Source organism: Oreochromis aureus, linkage group 23 (genome assembly GCF_013358895.1).
Source record: "Oreochromis aureus strain Israel breed Guangdong linkage group 23, ZZ_aureus, whole genome shotgun sequence".
NCBI classification, from domain to species: Eukaryota; Metazoa; Chordata; class Actinopteri; order Cichliformes; family Cichlidae; genus Oreochromis; species Oreochromis aureus.
Genome location: NC_052963.1, coordinates 35,718,211 through 35,735,935, shown reverse-complemented (window position 1 = coordinate 35,735,935; position 17,725 = coordinate 35,718,211). Strand labels below are relative to the sequence as shown.

The 17,725-nt window shown below is 41.6% G+C and overlaps 2 protein-coding genes across 4 annotated transcripts in view; one reads left to right on the top strand and one right to left on the bottom strand.

The window, feature by feature from the left end:
• frem1b (Fras1 related extracellular matrix 1b) overlaps positions 1–7,378 on the top strand; it is a 44,863-nt gene extending 37,485 nt beyond the window's left edge. For all 3 annotated transcript variants that reach the window (XM_039607462.1, XM_031743551.2, XM_039607463.1), the window contains 11 exons: positions 696–897; positions 1,277–1,421; positions 1,534–1,663; positions 1,962–2,034; positions 2,132–2,281; positions 4,518–4,831; positions 5,066–5,119; positions 5,226–5,387; positions 5,477–5,595; positions 6,060–6,145; positions 7,067–7,378. In XM_039607462.1, coding sequence (XP_039463396.1) covers positions 696–897; positions 1,277–1,421; positions 1,534–1,663; positions 1,962–2,034; positions 2,132–2,281; positions 4,518–4,831; positions 5,066–5,119; positions 5,226–5,387; positions 5,477–5,595; positions 6,060–6,145; positions 7,067–7,275 — 1,644 coding nt within the window. In that variant the 3' untranslated portion in view covers positions 7,276–7,378. The remainder of the gene's footprint in view (positions 1–695; positions 898–1,276; positions 1,422–1,533; positions 1,664–1,961; positions 2,035–2,131; positions 2,282–4,517; positions 4,832–5,065; positions 5,120–5,225; positions 5,388–5,476; positions 5,596–6,059; positions 6,146–7,066) is intronic.
• A 7,287-nt stretch (positions 7,379–14,665) lies between these two features.
• LOC116323265 (mast cell protease 1A-like) lies at positions 14,666–17,304 on the bottom strand. The gene is made up of 5 exons (XM_039606418.1): positions 17,197–17,304; positions 16,973–17,126; positions 16,587–16,725; positions 16,168–16,389; positions 14,666–16,060 (listed from the first exon to the last, which is right to left on the bottom strand). The coding sequence occupies exons 1-5, from the start codon at positions 17,252–17,254 to the stop codon at positions 15,833–15,835; spliced, it is 801 nt and encodes a 266-aa protein (XP_039462352.1). The 5' UTR covers positions 17,255–17,304; the 3' UTR covers positions 14,666–15,832.
• Positions 17,305–17,725: the final 421 nt, after the last annotated feature.

Sequence of the window (17,725 nt, the reverse complement as noted above, 5' to 3'; positions counted from 1 at the left end):
GCTGAACTGCAGGCAGCCTCTTATTCTACTACTGTGTGTGTGAGAGAGAGACGGGTAAAATAACACACACTGATCAGTTTCCTGTTTCTGCTGCTTCACAAAGTTCTCTGAAATAACCAGAACATAAAAATTCTGAGATGAAGTCTCAGCAGGCCGCAGGAAAAGGAGAGAAAGAGGAGGAGATGATTTGTGCTCAGTTTGATGACAACAGCAGCGTAAGAGCTCCCTCCACCGCCTCTGCTCAGATCTTAAATCAGGATGACAAAGGATGACCTGAACCTCCGCCAACATGTGACGTCACATGCAGCTGTTCCCGATGTCACTTCCTCCGTCACCTTTGAATCTGTCACTTCCACAGTTTTGAGTTTCTATAAAGTGCTGACAGAGCGACACTTTCTTAGCAACCCGTAAGCCTGACTGAAGCCTGACTGTTATCTCTCCAAGACCGACACATCATCCTCTCCTCTGAACTCCGTCTGAAGACACGTTCCAGAAAACCCTGTTTGTTAAACTGTTCATTTGGGTCCTGAAGTGAGATGATGAGTTGATGACGGATGCACAATTGACAACTTTTTGTGTGTGTTTGACTCGTTTGGTTTCTTTTAGCTTCCTGCTGCTCAGTTTCCTCTGATCTTCGTCTCCCTGAAGGTGCTCACTGTTTCTGTGTTACTGATTTAACTTCCGGCTGTGTTCAGGTGGATTGGGTCGACCGGACGCCTCCCACTCTGACCACCAGGGGGAGTCCCAGCACCGTGGTGGATCTGGGCGGCGGCCGTTATGGAATCTTCATCACCAACAGAGAGCTGCAGGCCTCAGACCCTGACAGCCCCACAGAGGAGCTCGAGTTCTCCATCAGCAGACCTCCACGCTTTGGATACCTGGAGAATGCCGCCACAGGTTTTTGAGGAAACTGATGGTTGCTTACACGGGATCACCTGTGCAGGGCTCACCTGTGCAGGGCTCACGTGCTTCTCCTACTGAGAATCTCTGATTTCTGCAACCTAAACATGCTCCTTCTTATCTTTAATATCAAAACTTAGGATAATGTTTATTTTAGAGTTTCAGGCCCATTTTGCTCTTTTTATTCATGAATGGGAGGTTTAATTATTTTATTAAACATTTTATTTAAATAGCTTTGTATTTTTGCTTGCTAAGTCAAAATTTGATGTCTGAATTTAAATTTTTCTTTAAGTTTTAATCTCATGTTTGAGTGGTTTTATTTTCTTGTGCAGTTAGATTAAAAGCCTTCCTCCTCTTCCTCCTTCCGCTCCATCAGGGTCGTACATCAAAGGTCGTTTCACGCAGCGTGATGTGGATCAGCGAGCTGTGATGTTCGTCCTTCCCGCTGACGTTGAAGTGACGTCTGACAGCTTCCTGTTTGTCCTCAGAGATCCGGCAGGAAACAGCGCGTTGCCTCAGACGTACGTTACATCACATCTTGCCTGTCTGCTCGTGGTTACTCTGAACATAAATGAAATGTTCGGTCAGGTGGGGGCGCTGTCTGACTCTAACAGCCTCTTCTTTTTCCTACAGGCTGGAGCTGTCCTGGTCTCGAGTGGAGCTGTCGGCGACCTGCTACAGAACCTGTGAGACGGCCGGGACGCTTCAGATCCGCGTGCAGCGCAGCGGGAGGAGCGCTGACCCTGCCTACGCCGCCATCCAGGTCACGCCTCGTCCGCCTCCTAGTTTATAATGTATAAAACAGGAAGTTCCTCATGTCTTTGTCTTCTCAGATTGAATCTGTTTTAAGTCTGAGTGCAATCGCTGACTTTAGCTCTCAGACGTCTTCCTGAGCGTTTTTCAGTTTTCAAGCCGCTGTGGTCACCTGCGAAAGACTTCAGCTTTTACGAACTCTGACTTAGATTAACAGCAGCTGAGAAACGAGTGAAGCCGACGTGTAACGGGCAGGAAGCTGTAGCTCGGTTTGTTTTGGACTAAAATCCTGACGTCTTCTTCTTCAGGTGGACGAAGGATCGGCCAAAGCTGGCAGAGATTTCACTCACAGCACTGCAAGTCTCATCCAGTTCGATCCAGGTCTGACCGCCGCTTGGACTTTCACCGCCTCATCATGTGACCTGTTGTGGCGCAGCGCGCAGTCCTGGTCTAACAGCTGTTTTTTGTCGTGCTTCAGGTGTGAAGGTGAAAACCTGGAACATTTACCTGATTGACGACGGCCTGGAAGAAAACCATGAGAGCTTCAGGATCACGCTGAGAAACCCCCAGAACGCCGTCCTGGGACCAAGGAGCTCAGCCACCGTGGAGATCATCGACCCCCGTCAAGGTGACGTGATCTATCTGATCAATATGTCCAATGAATGAATGAATTTAACTCTGTCTATAAATTGAGAAAGAAATTCAATAAAATCGTATATGGTAAATGGCCTGTATTTATATAGCGCCTTACTAGTCCCTAAGGACCCCAAAGCGCTTTACATATCCAGACATCCACCCATTCATTCACACACTGGTGATGGCAAGCTACATAGTAGCCACAGCCACCCTGGGGCGCACTGACAGAGGCGAGGCTGCCGGACACTGGCGCCACCGGGCCCTCTGACCACCACCAGTAGGCAACGGGTGAAGTGTCTTGCCCAAGGACACAACGACCGAGACTGTCCAAGCCGGGGCTCGAACCGGTAACCTTCCGATTACAAGGCGAACTCCCAACTCTTGAGCCACGATCGCCCACGATATGAGTGGGATTTAAAAATGATTCCAGTTGACTTGAAATGAAAGCTGCTGCTTTATTTTTCATTTAACGGGTTCAGATCTGACAGTATTAAATGCAGCTGGTTCTGATTAACCAGGATGTCAGCGATAAAAGCTTGTCCTCTCTACAGGGAGTGCAGAATTATTAGGCAAGTTGTATTTTTGAGGAATAATTTTATTATTGAACAACAACCATGTTCTCAATGAACCCAAAAAACTCATTAATATCAAAGCTGAATGTTTTTGGTAGTAGTTTTTAGTTTGTTTTTAGTTTTAGCTATTTTAGGGGGATATGTGTGTGTGCAGGTGACTATTACTGTGCATAATTATTAGGCAACTTAACAAAAACAAATATATACCCATTTCAATTATTTATTTTACCAGTGAAACCAATATAACATCTCCACATTCACAAATATACATTTCTGACATTCAAAAACAAAACAAAAACAAATCAGCGACCAATATAGCCACCTTTCTTTGCAAGGACACTCAAAAGCCTGCCATCCATGAATTCTGTCAGTGTTTTGATCTGTTCACCATCAACATTGCGTGCAGCAGCAACCACAGCCTCCCAGACACTGTTCAGAGAGGTGTACTGTTTTCCCTCCTTGTAAATCTCACATTTGATGATGGACCACAGGTTCTCAATGGGGTTCAGATCAGGTGAACAAGGAGGCCATGTCATTAGTTTTTTCTTCTTTTATACCCTTTCTTGCCAGCCACGCTGTGGAGTACTTGGACGCGTGTGATGGAGCATTGTCCTGCATGAAAATCATGTTTTTCTTGAAGGATGCAGACTTCTTCCTGTACCACTGCTTGAAGAAGGTGTCTTCCAGAAACTGGCAGTAGGACTGGGAGTTGAGCTTGACTCCATCCTCAACCCGAAAAGGCCCCACAAGCTCATCTTTGATGATACCAGCCCAAACCAGTACTCCACCTCCACCTTGCTGGCGTCTGAGTCGGACTGGAGCTCTCTGCCCTTTACCAATCCAGCCACGGGCCCATCCATCTGGCCCATCAAGACTCACTCTCATTTCATCAGTCCATAAAACCTTAGAAAAATCAGTCTTGAGATATTTCTTGGCCCAGTCTTGACGTTTCAGCTTGTGTGTCTTGTTCAGTGGTGGTCGTCTTTCAGCCTTTCTTACCTTGGCCATGTCTCTGAGTATTGCACACCTTGTGCTTTTGGGCACTCCAGTGATGTTGCAGCTCTGAAATATGGCCAAACTGGTGGCAAGTGGCATCTTGGCAGCTGCACGCTTGACTTTTCTCAGTTCATGGGCAGTTATTTTGCACCTTGGTTTTTCCACATGCTTCTTGCGACCCTGTTGACTATTTTGAATGAAACGCTTGATTGTTCGATGATCACGCTTCAGAAGCTTTGCAATTTTAAGACTGCTGCATCCCTCTGCAAGATATCTCACTATTTTTGACTTTTCTGAGCCTGTCAAGTCCTTCTTTTGACCCATTTTGCCAAAGGAAAGGAAGTTGCCTAATAATTATGCACACCTGATATAGGGTGTTGATGTCATTAGACCACACCCCTTCTCATTACAGAGATGCACATCACCTAATATGCTTAATTGGTAGTAGGCTTTCGAGCCTATACAGCTTGGAGTAAGACAACATCCATGAAGAGGATGATGTGGACAAAATACTCATTTGCCTAATAATTCTGCACTCCCTGTATAAACCATCAAACCATCCTCACACCATCACAGTTAGGACTTCAAGTCTGTGGTTCGATCTCCTGGTCAGTATTAGATTCGATGTTTGAACGTTAAAGGATCGTTTCTGTCTCTCAGGAAGCTGTGACCCAGACGACCTGAGGGTAGAAGATGATCAGCGCCCCCTTCCTCCTCCTCCCCCTCCTCAGCTCCCTGATCCTCCACAGCCAGAGGAGGAAGAGGAGGATCCGGTCATCAATATAGAGGCGGAGCTGTTGTGGGAGAACCAGCCTCACCCGCCCCGAGGAGACGTCCCGAATCGACACCCACTGGACTACAAAGAGGTGGAGCCACGAGACCCAGAGCCCCACAGCAATGGCTACACCCACCACAGCAGCCACCCAAACATTCAGCAGCACACTGGAAGCAGCACTGGGAACATTGGAAGCACGGTGAGACACGGACAGAACATGAATCTGAGTTCTTTAAACTTTAAACAGTCAGAGTGAACGATTGTCACACGATCGTAACACATCAGCGAACAGGAAGTTGGGCTCAGATGGGCACCGCCTCCACTCTGAAACAATATCTGTTCACAGATTTGTGATCCACTTTCTCATGTGTGTGTGTTTGTGTGAGTGCGTGTGTGTGTTTGTGTAAATTCTGAACTTTGTGTTGTTGTTCAGGTCCGTCTGTCAGCACAGAGGAGGCCTGAGGACGAGCAGGAGAAGGTTTGGACGGTAAGACGCTCAGCCAGTTTATCCAGAGACCGACTGAAGCTCACTGTGTTAATGTCTCCTCCTCCTCCTCCTCCTCCTCCTCCTCCTCCTCCTCTTCTTCCTCCAGTTCCACAGTCTGACTCCTCTCCGGCTGGAGGAGCTGCAACCGGGCGATGTTGAGTGGAGCTGGTCAGCTCACGGTCGCCCCCTGCAGGAACTCCAAGTTGGAGATTCTCCTCAGATGGCTCATCAAGCTCAGAGACACCATCCGGAGCTCCGCCAGCACAAGGCACACACACACACACATGTGCGCACACACACACACACACACACACCAGAGTAACCTTTGATGACCTCCGGCTGTCTGTGTGTGTTCAGGTGGGGAAGTCTGTGAGCAGCTCATGTCCTGACGGCTGGACGCACCACAGGAGACGATGTTACATCCTCAGCCCGTCCGTGGCGAGCTGGGCCAGCGCCGACAGAACCTGCTCGCTGCTGTAAAGAAGCCGCTTTCTCCTCTGACCCAGTTTACGTTCTGTTTCCGGTTTGCTGATTGATCTTTGGTTTCAGATTTGGTCACTCGTTTGAGATGTTACACAAGTCAGAATCATCACTGATGTCCATGACATGTTTTAAACATGATCACGAGTCTCGCTGTAACACATCTGATGGTTTAAAGGAGGTCCTCACAGAGTTTCTTCCAGCTGTGCGTGTTTCTGCTGTTCGTACAGCAGCATGACATCACAGCGAGTCGCTCAGCACGTTCTTCTGTTTCTCATCTTTAACGTGGCAAACAGCCTGCAGCTTTGAAACAAGGAAAAGATTTCAAACTGTCGCAGTGACTGTTTGATTTTTATTTGAACTTAATGAGCGTTTGAAAACGTATGAGCAGGAAGGAAATATTAACCAATAAAGAACCTGCTCTCTAATGTGACCTTTGACCTTTGGTCTCCTCTGGCAGGTTTAACAGCAGCCTGACCGACGTGCACTCCAGGAGAGACGTGAGCTGGCTCTGGAGGTTTGCAGGGAAGAAGCCATTTTGGATCGGTGGGTGTTTCCTCGAAAATGATAACCAGTAATTAATCAAGTTCATTGATAGTTAGTTTAGCTGTTTCCTGATGTTTCTCAGCTTTTGGGTCATGTGGGCTTTTATTCACATTTAAAAAACTGAAAGTTTTAACATAGTCACATAAACCCCAGCAGGCCTCTGTGGTTTGACTGGGAAATAAATTTTATTTCACTGTTTTGTTTTGTTTTTTAGGATGTAGCACAGATATGTGAAACTGTACGCAGGCTGAATCTTGTCCCTCACAGATTTTCACTTTGGGCTTTCAGCAACACCTCGCTGCACCTGCAGGCTCAGAGAGTGTCAAAGGTGATGCTGATGCTGGAGGAATAAACATGTGAACTCTTCAAAGATTGTAAAGAAAAGTTCTGTTTTCAGAGATTTAGAGTTTGGGGCATCACTTTGAATCCATGGCAACGAAAGCGAAGCCATTGTCTTTTTTAAACTCCAGTCTCAGACCGATGAAGCTGTCAGGGTGAGTTTTGTGCTTACATCAGGTTACCTGGCAGGAGGCTGTGCTGCAGGTAAACTGCAGGATCATTGTCACACAGGTGCTGAGTCTGTTCTCACACACCTGAACACAAAGGAAGCTTTGTGGTGTCAGTGTGGCCATACGTATCATATCAGAACTCTGCTGCAGTTGCTGAGCTCCGAGCATGCTGTTCTGGTTGTTTCACTCCTGAATCTCTCATCTTTTGATGCTTTGAACTCTTTGGAAACTTTCAAGCTCGCAAACCTGAGCAGGTTTTCTTTATTGATGAGTTTTCGGGCTGATTCTGATGACGATGAAAGGTTTTTGTTTCAGTGACTGTGGAGCTCCAGTGGATGAAATGTTGTATACTGAGGCCTGGTGTGTGTCAGTCTTTGCTTCCAGGCTGATGGCTCCTCTCTCTGCTCCTCAGGTCTGTCTGGAGGTCCGGGACGCTCATCGTGGGCTGACGGTCGCTCGCTGTCTTCCTCCAGACTCAGGGGGTCGCCGGTGAGCCTCGGTGAGCCCGAGGTCGACTCCAACTGCGTGCTGGTTCAAAACCCGAGAAGCTGGATCTCCACGAGCTGCTCTGCAGAAACTCAGCACTCATTCATCTGTTCCTCGCCAGCTCAAACTCACTGAGACATTCATAGCCGGTGGCCTTTATATTTAACGTGATGAGGTGATGCTGCTCTGTACATTAGTTTCATACTTTGTCTTAATAAAGCTGCTGCACAAACACAAATATGAGTCCGCAGTTTCGTGATTTCTTTCCTCACATTTTCAGATAGGTTTGTATTACATAGGTATAAAGGGTGTCAGTGATTGGAGTCGATGTTTAAAGAGAGTTTGAACAGATGAGTTTTGACTTGAATGAGGAGAGAGAGCCAGTATTCCTGATATCAGGAGGAAGGGAATTCCAAAGCTACCAGAGGTGCAGAGCGGCTAGAAGGAAGAAATATACAGCTGAGTGTCATCAGTGTAACAGTGAAACTTAATATTATACTTCTGAGTATGTGACCAAGTGGAAGCATGTAAAAAATTAATAGAAGAGGCCCCAATACTGAACCCTGGGGCACACCAGCAGAAACAGAAAATGAACCTGAAAAGTGAGATTTAAGTTGAATGAAATGAATGTGATTTAAGAGATATGAGGCGAACCAGGCAAGGAGGATATGACTAATGCCAATGGCTGCAAGTCTTTTCAGAAGGATAGTGTGGTAAATCAAAGGCTGCACTCAGAGAAGGGTGAGGATGGCAAGGACACTGGAGTCACCTGCCATCAGGAGGTGATTGGTCGTTTTTAATAGTTTCTGTGCTGTGAAGTGGGTGAAAACCAGAGTAGAATTGTTTATAGAGATTGTTACTGAGATGTGTGTGAAGCTGCGAGGCGACAACATTCTCAATAATTTTAGAAATAAAAGGGAGGTTAGATATCTGTAGAAAGTTATTGAAATTATGGGGATCTGTATCAGCTTTTTTTTTTAAAGAATTGGAGTAACTGACACAGTTTTCAATAATGAAGTAACAACTCCAGCGCTAAGGGAAAAGTGAATAATGGTGGCAATAACGGAGGCCAGTGAGGCTTTAACTACAGATGTATTTAAATCACTTTCTGAGAACAAAGAACAAAGATGAAATGTGGATATTACCATTGTTTCAAAACAAACTGCCATGTTTGCTGTACTGTCTACAAAATGTCTCGTTTAGATGAGTAGGTGAAACAAAGTGATCAGCTCTTATTTGTGAAACAACAAGCATCTTCTTTACTGCATGAAGGCGTAACCATCGATAACCTTGCATCCGTTGATTACCAGCCATTTGATTTTGTACAAATCCGGCCAACTCTTCCACATTTGTGTGTTTTTTCCATCTGACCAGATGCAGCTTTCAGCACCATCTCTTCGGCATCCATATATTTATCACCACGATATGGTTATGTTCTAAAGAGCAATCATTGCCTTCCTCGTGCATGTTTGAGCTTGCTCTGCTTCACTGGTTTCTTCGGAACAAGAGATCCGGAGCACCTTCTTTGCAGGTGCTTGGAGAGATTCAGTTTTACTTTACTTTTCTGTTCTCTGCACAAATTACACTTTTCTGTCACACCGTTTTTAATGCTTTTGGAAATTAATTTCTGAATTTGAAATCACATTTAATCCGCACAGATACAAATACCTTGCACTGGATTTATGTTTTACCTCACTTTTAGATAATAAACACACATTTCCACAGAACTTGTTATCAAGAGACGGCTAAATATTGACCAGCTCTCTGACAAGGTGTACAAACACAATTTCAGGATATAGTTGCTGGAATTTGTATTAGGAATGAGGAACAATCGGACTCAGGGTATTCTACACCCTTCCTTAAAGCAAACATTCTAATAAACCTTCAATGGTTACTGAAATATTTCAGTTTTAGATTTGTAATCATTTTTACAAAATTTAAGAAACTCTCAAAACTAATTTTCACTCTGAATTTCTTTTAGTGCAGACTAAAAACATGATAACTTAAGTAATTTAAATACTAATTAAAAGTAAAGCGGTCAGAATTCTGAAACGTCTCGGCAAACTGGTCGTTCTTCAGTGTGTATTCTATATTCTAACATGCGGTCTTGTCAATCAAATCACAGAAATAACAGAGACTTGATGGCAGTTAAATTTAGAGCAGTGAAGAGTTCTGCACTTTTTTTTCACTGACACTGGCAGATCTCTGCTTTCTGTCATCGGCTTATTTGTAAAAACATTTGTAGCCCTCTTCCAGAGCAATGTTTGGGAGCCATAAAAAAACCAACCACATGATAATTATAGGTACAGGTAATGGGAGGAGTCAGGCGAGGCATTATAAGATATAAGTAGGAATGCTCCAGTTACACATCGACAAGCCTCATACAGAACTCAGCTGGTCTGGACACCTTTACCAGGTAAGAGAGAGGTGATCACAAACTCTATGTGATGCAGATCAGAGCACTGTACAGAGACTCATGCTACCATAGGTTTGTAATTAATTACTGAAGGTTGTATGTTGCTGCTTTGACTTATTATTAATTTAGATCTCAGTCCTGCTCAGAAGACAGAGTTCCTTCCAAAGATTCCTCAGGTGCGTGGGAATAAATAAGAAAGGCTGAGAATGTTATTCCACGCACTCTTCCCTCCGTGTACCGTTTCCACTTGTGCGTTTTGTAATGAAGACTTGTTAAACTTGAGTGCCGCTCTCCGTGTCCGTCTCTGCGCTTGGGTCCACGTTACGTACTGTCCTCTGGGCCTGCCTCAGTGTCTCCTGCTCTAGTTTCTTTCTCTATGTGTGGAACTAAGCATGCAAATACCATGTGCGCTAGCAAAAAGGGATCGGGTGGAGACCCAAATGGCAAACAACTGTACCCTCCATGGTTCACCACCAGATGGTGCAAAAGAGCAAGCTCAACGAAGCATCAAATGCAGAAGACTGTTCATCATCCTGTCATCCTCTCATTCTCTAAGATTGTGTTAAATAATATGGTTAAAAGTCCACTTCCCTCTCTCCTAGACATCACTACCATTCCACTCTTCATCAGTTTCACTAACTTTCTTCCATCTATTCTCCTATGTCTCTCCTTTTTTTTAAATTCATTAACTGCACTGCTTCTGTCATCTGCTAAACACTTCTTCTGTCTCTGCCTGTAACTTATAACTTGTCTTGAACAGTCAAAGTGCAAGCTATTTAGTGGGAGTCACACTGTTCCCTCGCACACAGTTAACACTGCAATTTATTATTATACCTTTTCATTATATGCTGCCTCTCTTTCTTTTTTACACTCCCAGGATAACTTGTTATTTTCTTTAAATTGCTGTAGTTGTTGTCATTAGGCCTGTTTAACTAGAATCATGCACGCCACTTGCAAACTCTCAACATTACTACTGTAGATTGAAGTCACCCGTCAACAGGCTCTGGGTCTTTTCATCCATACAAGGTAGAATGTTGCAATGCATTTATAACAAGTGTAGAAAATTTGCAGCTCTCTCAGTCTGCAAGTTCAACTAAAATGTTGAGGCGCTCGTTTCACTCAGTGAATTTTAGATCATTTAAAATTACATGGAGAAAAATCAGACCAGAGACCAGCAATTAATAAAATACATTTTTGAAATCAAAACAGAGCTGCAATCCATCATGAAGCAAACAGTGACATCATCAAGCACTAGTTTATTTTAACCAGACTCGTGAAGCATTGAGGTTTCAGTTCAAGCTACATTAACTAACTATAACTAAACTAAAACACAAGCGGTTCATTAAAAGACATGAGGTTTTTTTTTTGAAATTTTATTATTGCTCAGTAATAAGACAAAAGTATTTCTTACCTGAGTACGAGATTCATAAAAACACACCATAGCCATGCATTAGTTTAATTTGTTTATATTTAGCAAATGCATTTTGCAATTTAGAATTAAATTGCATTCATGTGCAAAACTTTGCATTTCCAAATGAGATTCAGAACATGCAGTGTCCACACAGAAAGGGCCAAGGGCCATTTTAAAGATGTCATTTTGAAGTGTTAGTTGGACACTAGCAAACAATTTCAATAACAGTGAGAGATTCTGAATTATTTTTTGGGGAAAAAACAGGGCTGTAACTTTAAGACACTAAAGCAGGTAATCATCGCCTGATTTTGACTATGACTTTGCAGGAAAACAATGTTTTCAAAAATTGTCCAAAAGAACGCAACCTCCTAAAGGTCTTTGAAGAGGATTGGTCAGCTGAATTGTCGTCATTCTCCGTAACAACAACAAAAACCTTTATCCTCTTCTCCTTCATCTTGTTCGTTTCAGATATCAACGTTCTTGCTACATTATCTTCAAAGTTTAACTGCCTGAATTCCATGGCAGTCTGTAGCATCAGTTTAGACTTATATGTCTTCTTTAGACTCTTATAAATGGCTCTAACGAGTTTGTCTAAAGATTTGGGAAGTTGTGCGGGTAGTTTTCCCACAGCCATTTCAATAACGCTTTCTAAAATGCCAAAAATGTTGACCTGCTTTGTTGCTGTGTCCATCTTTGAGGCGATCATTTTGATCAGCCTAATAAGAAACTGAATTATAAAGTTTCTTTCTTCAGTTTTTGTTGTTGTTTCCCCTGTACTGGACACAAAGAAAGCGTTTAAACGACATGCCTGCGTCTGTTCTTCAGACATTTCTGCAGGAATGGTCTGGTCTAATGGATTTTCCCCAACAACAGAACCCTTTATCCTTTTCTGCTTTACCTTATTGACTTCTGATATTAAAATTCTTGCCACATTTGCTTCAAATATGAACGGACAAAATGCAATGTCCGAATGTAGCAAGTCGTTGAACATGTACACCTTCTTAAGTCCTTGGAAAACAGACTTAACCATCCTGTCTACAGACTTTGGGAGTTCTGCAGGTAATTTTCCTGCAGTCTTTTCTGTGACAGTTTTTATAAGTCCATACATGTCCACGGGTTTTATGAGTAACTTAGTTTTTGTTGTGATGGTTGTTGTCAGCTTTACAACAAACTGAACGATAAAGTTTTTTTCATCCATTTCTCGTCTCGGTGCCCCTGTAGGGGTCATAAAGACAGATTTTAACAGAAATGTCTGCATCTCTTTTTCAGATATTTCTGTGGGCCTGGGCTCTTGTGGACTGTCTGCTTTAAAGGAATCCATTTGAGTTTTTTTTTGCTCGCTGATCCCGTTACTAGCGCCTGTAATAATTTTTAGTGTCAAGTTTCTTTGGCGATTTCGGAACTAAATCCTCCGCGGCTAGATACGTATTTATGAACCAGATCAAAGCGGAAAGGTATCACGTGACACTGACGTCACACGCTATAATGTTCCACACTGGCACGCGTTGACCGCGTGCACGTTCGAGCGCGCACATGAACAAACATGTAACATGCTTACCACAGCAGCTGTCAGCCACCTACAGTGCAGTCAGCATTGTTAAAACATGTAACAGGAATGATTTCAAGGTAGACCGAAAACCATACTCTACACTTGTACTTGGAGAACGTGGCTTATTATTTTTCTCCAATCCCAGTTACTCCAGTAATGAACAATATGACATGAAATATTTCCACCAAATTTAACAGACAGGAAATGAATTTCTAAAAAGATTATTACCCTGTTATTTGACATTTAAACACACAGATGTCACTTTCTATTTAAAATCACTGGCACATCTGAAACCTGCAGAAATAAATTAAGACTGTTAATCTATGCAGATGTCACGGGGTGGAAATGGACAAGTCACCTAGGGTTTTTTTATTGTGCATGAGTTGCTGTGTTTTACTATTTTTAATATTTTAATATTGTACAGTCTTTTATTCTCATGGTTTTATTGCATTTTTTTTTTAAATTGATTGATTGATTTATTTTTATCGTATTTATTGTTGACTTGTCCTGGAAAGACTCCGCCCCTCCCTGATTATTAAGTTGACACACCTGGGAGGTCCCAGAGGCCAATAAGAGGGCCTGGCAGGTCAGGAGAAAAAAGCAGCAGAGATGGCGAAATAGCTGGTGGCTATCTCCTACGGCGAGACCGCAGTGCTGGCGTGGCACAGAAAGGCTGCGGGCGGGGTTGAGAGCTCTGCCCATCCGGGGTAAGTCCCGAGACATATCGCGCTGCAATAAACCGGTCCACTGGAAGGAACAGTGACTATCGCTGCCCCCTCTCTTTTCCAGCACTCCGGAGCGGACAGATAGACGGGACGGCTGGGGACGCCGCCGGGTTTTCCTTGCCCCGCTCCGATTTTTACTGGATTTTAATGCTGTGGCTGACGCCACCTGACTTTTCATGTTTATGTTTTACTGGTTTTTATTGTGTTCTTTTATTGTGTTTAAAGCCCCACTCATCTGGTTTGTTGGCAATATACTGGTGGAGAGTGCCAGCCCTTGTAGCTTCATATGAAACCATGACCTCAAACACACTGTGGTTGTAGGTGGATGGTATCATTAGACACCGCTCACGAATCCTCCACAGGACCATGTGATTTTTTTTTAAAGCCATATAATTGTTTATTGGCCATATAGTACTTGTTAAATATGACATTATAATTTTGACAACTTAGTATTATTAATTTACCAGCTACTGTAATTTGGTTAAAATGTAATTAGTTGTGATATTTGTGATTTCCACATGTCACTCTTTATTTTTGACATATTTACTAATATTAACTCAGAAAGTTACAAAAATTACTTGCTGAGAAAATTATTTCAACATATTCTTGCTGTGCTAACGCTTAATGTGATTTATCAACAGCAATGGATAAACAAAATGGGTCTAGTGGTCTGATTGTCTGGCAAATAATCAATTTTAATAACATTTAGGTTATGTTAGCATTAGCAACATAAAGTGAAAAATCAACCATTTGGTTTAGCACTTTTAGGAAAAAAATAAACATTTAATTTAAGTGCATCACTGCTCCCCTCGACCTAGTCTAACAGACCACAGTCTCTCTGGACCCGTGCAGGATAGTGCATTACTCTAACCTTTGTCACAATAATACAAACTGACCAGCTGAGCTCACACTGGTTAACTGTCTTTTACATAACTTGTGAGTTCAACAACAAAATTATAATTCAGTACGTTTCTAAAGATGCTTTACAAAATGAATGAACCTTATACCTTCAGCAACTCGCCATGTACAGATCATTAAAAAAAAGCTGATATATATAAAATCACATATAAAAGCAAGTGGAAACCTACAACAGTGCAAGTTATTAGTAAGTTAGTACACCTTTCTTCAAAAATAGATAGAAATAGATAGATGGTATTATAGTCCGTGTGCAGATGGGTGGCTGCACTTTAGGAGAGATCCTACCTTTTATACAAACTGCTGTATACATTCTTTATTGTGCTGGTCTGTAAAATCTATGTAAAACACAAACTTGCCTTTAGTCTTTCTTTCCCTGCTTTGTCTCAGTCTGGCGTGAACAAGCAGATGCAATCGAGTTTTAATTCACTGCACAGTCTCAGTGTTGCTGGCCACCATCCATTAAGCTGTGCTTGCATGAAGCTCACCATGTTTATTAACAGACGCGATTGATTGAAAGATTGTTTATTTCACGCATATGTGTACATATACAAAACAGAGCATATATACGAAAAGGAAAATACTGTCCTCTTGTACAACAGGTGTTCAAAAAGCAGTGGGAAGAAGTAACACACACGTTACCACCCCCTTCACATATTTATAGCTCAGTCATGTAATTGTGAAGCTGCTTCCAAATGTTGTATAACCATGAGAATTTATCACATTGGACTGCATGAAAATCATATCTTTATACACTGATTTAAATTTCTGAATATATTTGTCTTGTCAATTAATTTTAAATTTAAATGTAAAATTATTTTCAATAAAGACACTAATGTGTTTGTCTTATACAGGTTTAAGTTGCGGAGAAATGCCGTTACTGTTTGTTCAACTATTGCAGGACAACCACTGTTTAAGTGAGAAGATAAATGTTATGACATTAAATCTGAATGCACATGTGGTAAAACATATTTTTGTTGTAAATCTACACCAACTACCGAGTGAAACTGTTTTCAGTACTCATTCATGTGCTTTCTATTATTTTATGCATCCCCCTTTCTATGGCCTCATAAGCCTCTAATTTTAGAGATTTTTAATCCAAGTTTTTACTCATTATAATTATTTAATTTCCTTTTTAAGTAAATGAGTCATTTAAAGTCCAGTTTGTTTCTCAGTATCGTGTATCTGGCTTAGTCACACATGTGGAAATGTTCTTGCGTCTCTCATTATTTTTGTAATAATCAGGAAATGCAGATTACTGTCACCATTTCCTCTCTCTGATGTGAATCTGCAGTTTATCACCGGAAGGTTTCTCTCGCTGTTTGAGCTGTTTTTTTCTTTTTAAGTAAAAGGACGCATACAACACAATTTGATGATCACAGTTGAGTTCATGTTGATTTTTAAATGCACCTCATGTTGTTTGAAGATTGAAGGTTTCCAGTGATTATTATTTTCTTTGTTGACAGTTAGTTTCCTGATCAGTTGACTTTTTGTTTTGTGTTTAACTTAATAAACAATGACAAAAAATGCTTGGAACCAAAGCCTCTGTAATGTTCTCCAGCCAAAAATCAAAAATATTCCCTATAATTCCAAAATCACATATCTGACAAACTATCAAATGTTCTGTTTATCACAACAGCTGATTTAATTCCTGTCAATTACCATGTGCTATTAGACTAATCAGCATCTCTAACACAAATATGATGTTCCTTAGAAACAGGAATGATGGTTACTCTATCGGTTGTTGGAGAATGTAACTTTCCCTTATGTTCTTTGATGGAGTCTCTGTGGTCAGGTATCTTAGTATAAGTCTGAATTGTTGAGCCATCTGGGTTTCTTTTGCTGGCGGATATCACCCCATATGCCTTTCCATCTTCACAGACTAACGGACCACCACCGTCTCCCTGGAAGTATTTAGTATTTACACAGTATTTAGTGATTGCTTTGGAAGTTAATTTCTGTTGTTGACCAAAGTTTGTTTCTTCATGTTAGTGTACAAAAATACACTTACCCGACCAGGTCTTCTCTTACCCTCAGAGCAGTACTTGTTTGTGTTAGCACACAGCTCATTGTCAGTCAGGGTCACATTTACTTCCAGGAGTTGGTCAGATGATTTACCGTTTTCTGTTGTTCCCCAACCAGAAATGACACATGCTTTTGGCAGAGATCCATCATCACAGTCCGCGAGAGCGATGGGTTTCACTTTGTCGTTCAACTCTGCCTTGGTGCTCAACTTAAGAAAGAGAGAGAGAAAACCCTTTAAAAAAAATAAAAAATATTAGCGCTGTTAAAAACAGTCTGTTTTAGTGCTGCATTCAGTTGGGCTCAACTTCAGTAACACGAAGAGGGGAAAAAAGTAAAATAAAAATCAGTATGTACAGGATTTCAGTGCTACTTGAGAGAGAGAGACACACACACACACACGCAAACCTTAAGCAGCATCATATCATTTCTATAATCAGCTGGATCGTAGCCTTTCATTAGAAATGCATTTCTCCCAGGCACATTAACGTGCTGTACACCATTCTGATCAAGATAATTATGAAGTCCCAGAAAAACTTTGTAGGACCTAAAACAAAAAAAAAAAAAAAGTGTATCATTTGTTTGATAAAAATAATGATTTTTTGTTCTTCTATTCACGCAAAAAATTATTTTGGGGTAATTTTATCTACTAGTCATGAAGCTTCATAAAAACAGTCTCAATATATGACTTTACTTTAATCTGGAGATCACAGATTCTACAGGAGGACCCTAAACACAAAAAACGGTTTACCACTGCAAAAAACAAAACAAAAACCCCAGTGTGTTAGACTCACTCGGCTTGGCAGTGTGCAGCGGTTATCACAAAATCCTCATTGAGAAGGAAGCCATCACAGTAGGTTCTATGACCATTTGACTTGTGGAGCTGCAAAAGCACCATGTAAGGTGTACTGTGAGGCACAGCCTCGTGACCTCCAATGATCGCATGGCCTGGGAGAAAACTGAAATAAAGTATATATACAAAAACAAATGTGTGTGTAAAATATGTAAAGATCTTTACCTTGTTGATGAAAGCTCAGTACCAGTGTCAGTAATGTCAGTTTATAGTAAATAATCATGGTGCGATCTCAGTCGAGAGTTCAGCTGAGACACTGAGGGGAAATAATTATCTCTGATCATTTTCACCCTGAAATGTTTCCTATATATTTGTGTCATTTGCATACGCATGCTCAGTGATGTGGCTTTGAACCGAATTCTTAAGGAAGGTAAATATCGCCTTACCATTTTTTATGAAAAATGTTTAAAAATATGATCCTGTGAACTCATTAACATCACTCCAAAGTCCATCAAGTTTGCACCAAATTGTTTTTTATGTTAAATTAAATTAACTTTTAAACAATAAAATATTCAAATGAAATTCAGTTTAAATTCCAGGATTCAAAGAGGCATCACCACTTGACAAATTAAAGCCTTAATTTATTTTGATAATATTTTGACTCTTGCAGGATTCCAACTGTGTGCTGTCATGAGCACCTTTCTCTATAGTGGCCAGAAAAACAGTTTACATGTAAAAACAAATTGAGAGTTAA

Excerpts from the sequence above, each read along its gene's own strand:
- LOC116323265 (XM_039606418.1), bottom strand. The coding sequence starts at position 17,254 with ATGATTATTTACTATAAACTGACATTACTGACACTGGTACTGAGCTTT. Across the intron at positions 16,726-16,972 it reads GCTGCACACTGCCAAGCCGA|GTCCTACAAAGTTTTTCTGG; the intron begins GTGAGTCTAACA and ends TTTTTGTTTTAG. Across the intron at positions 16,061-16,167 it reads GTAAGAGAAGACCTGGTCGG|GGAGACGGTGGTGGTCCGTT; the intron begins GTAAGTGTATTT and ends AAATACTTCCAG.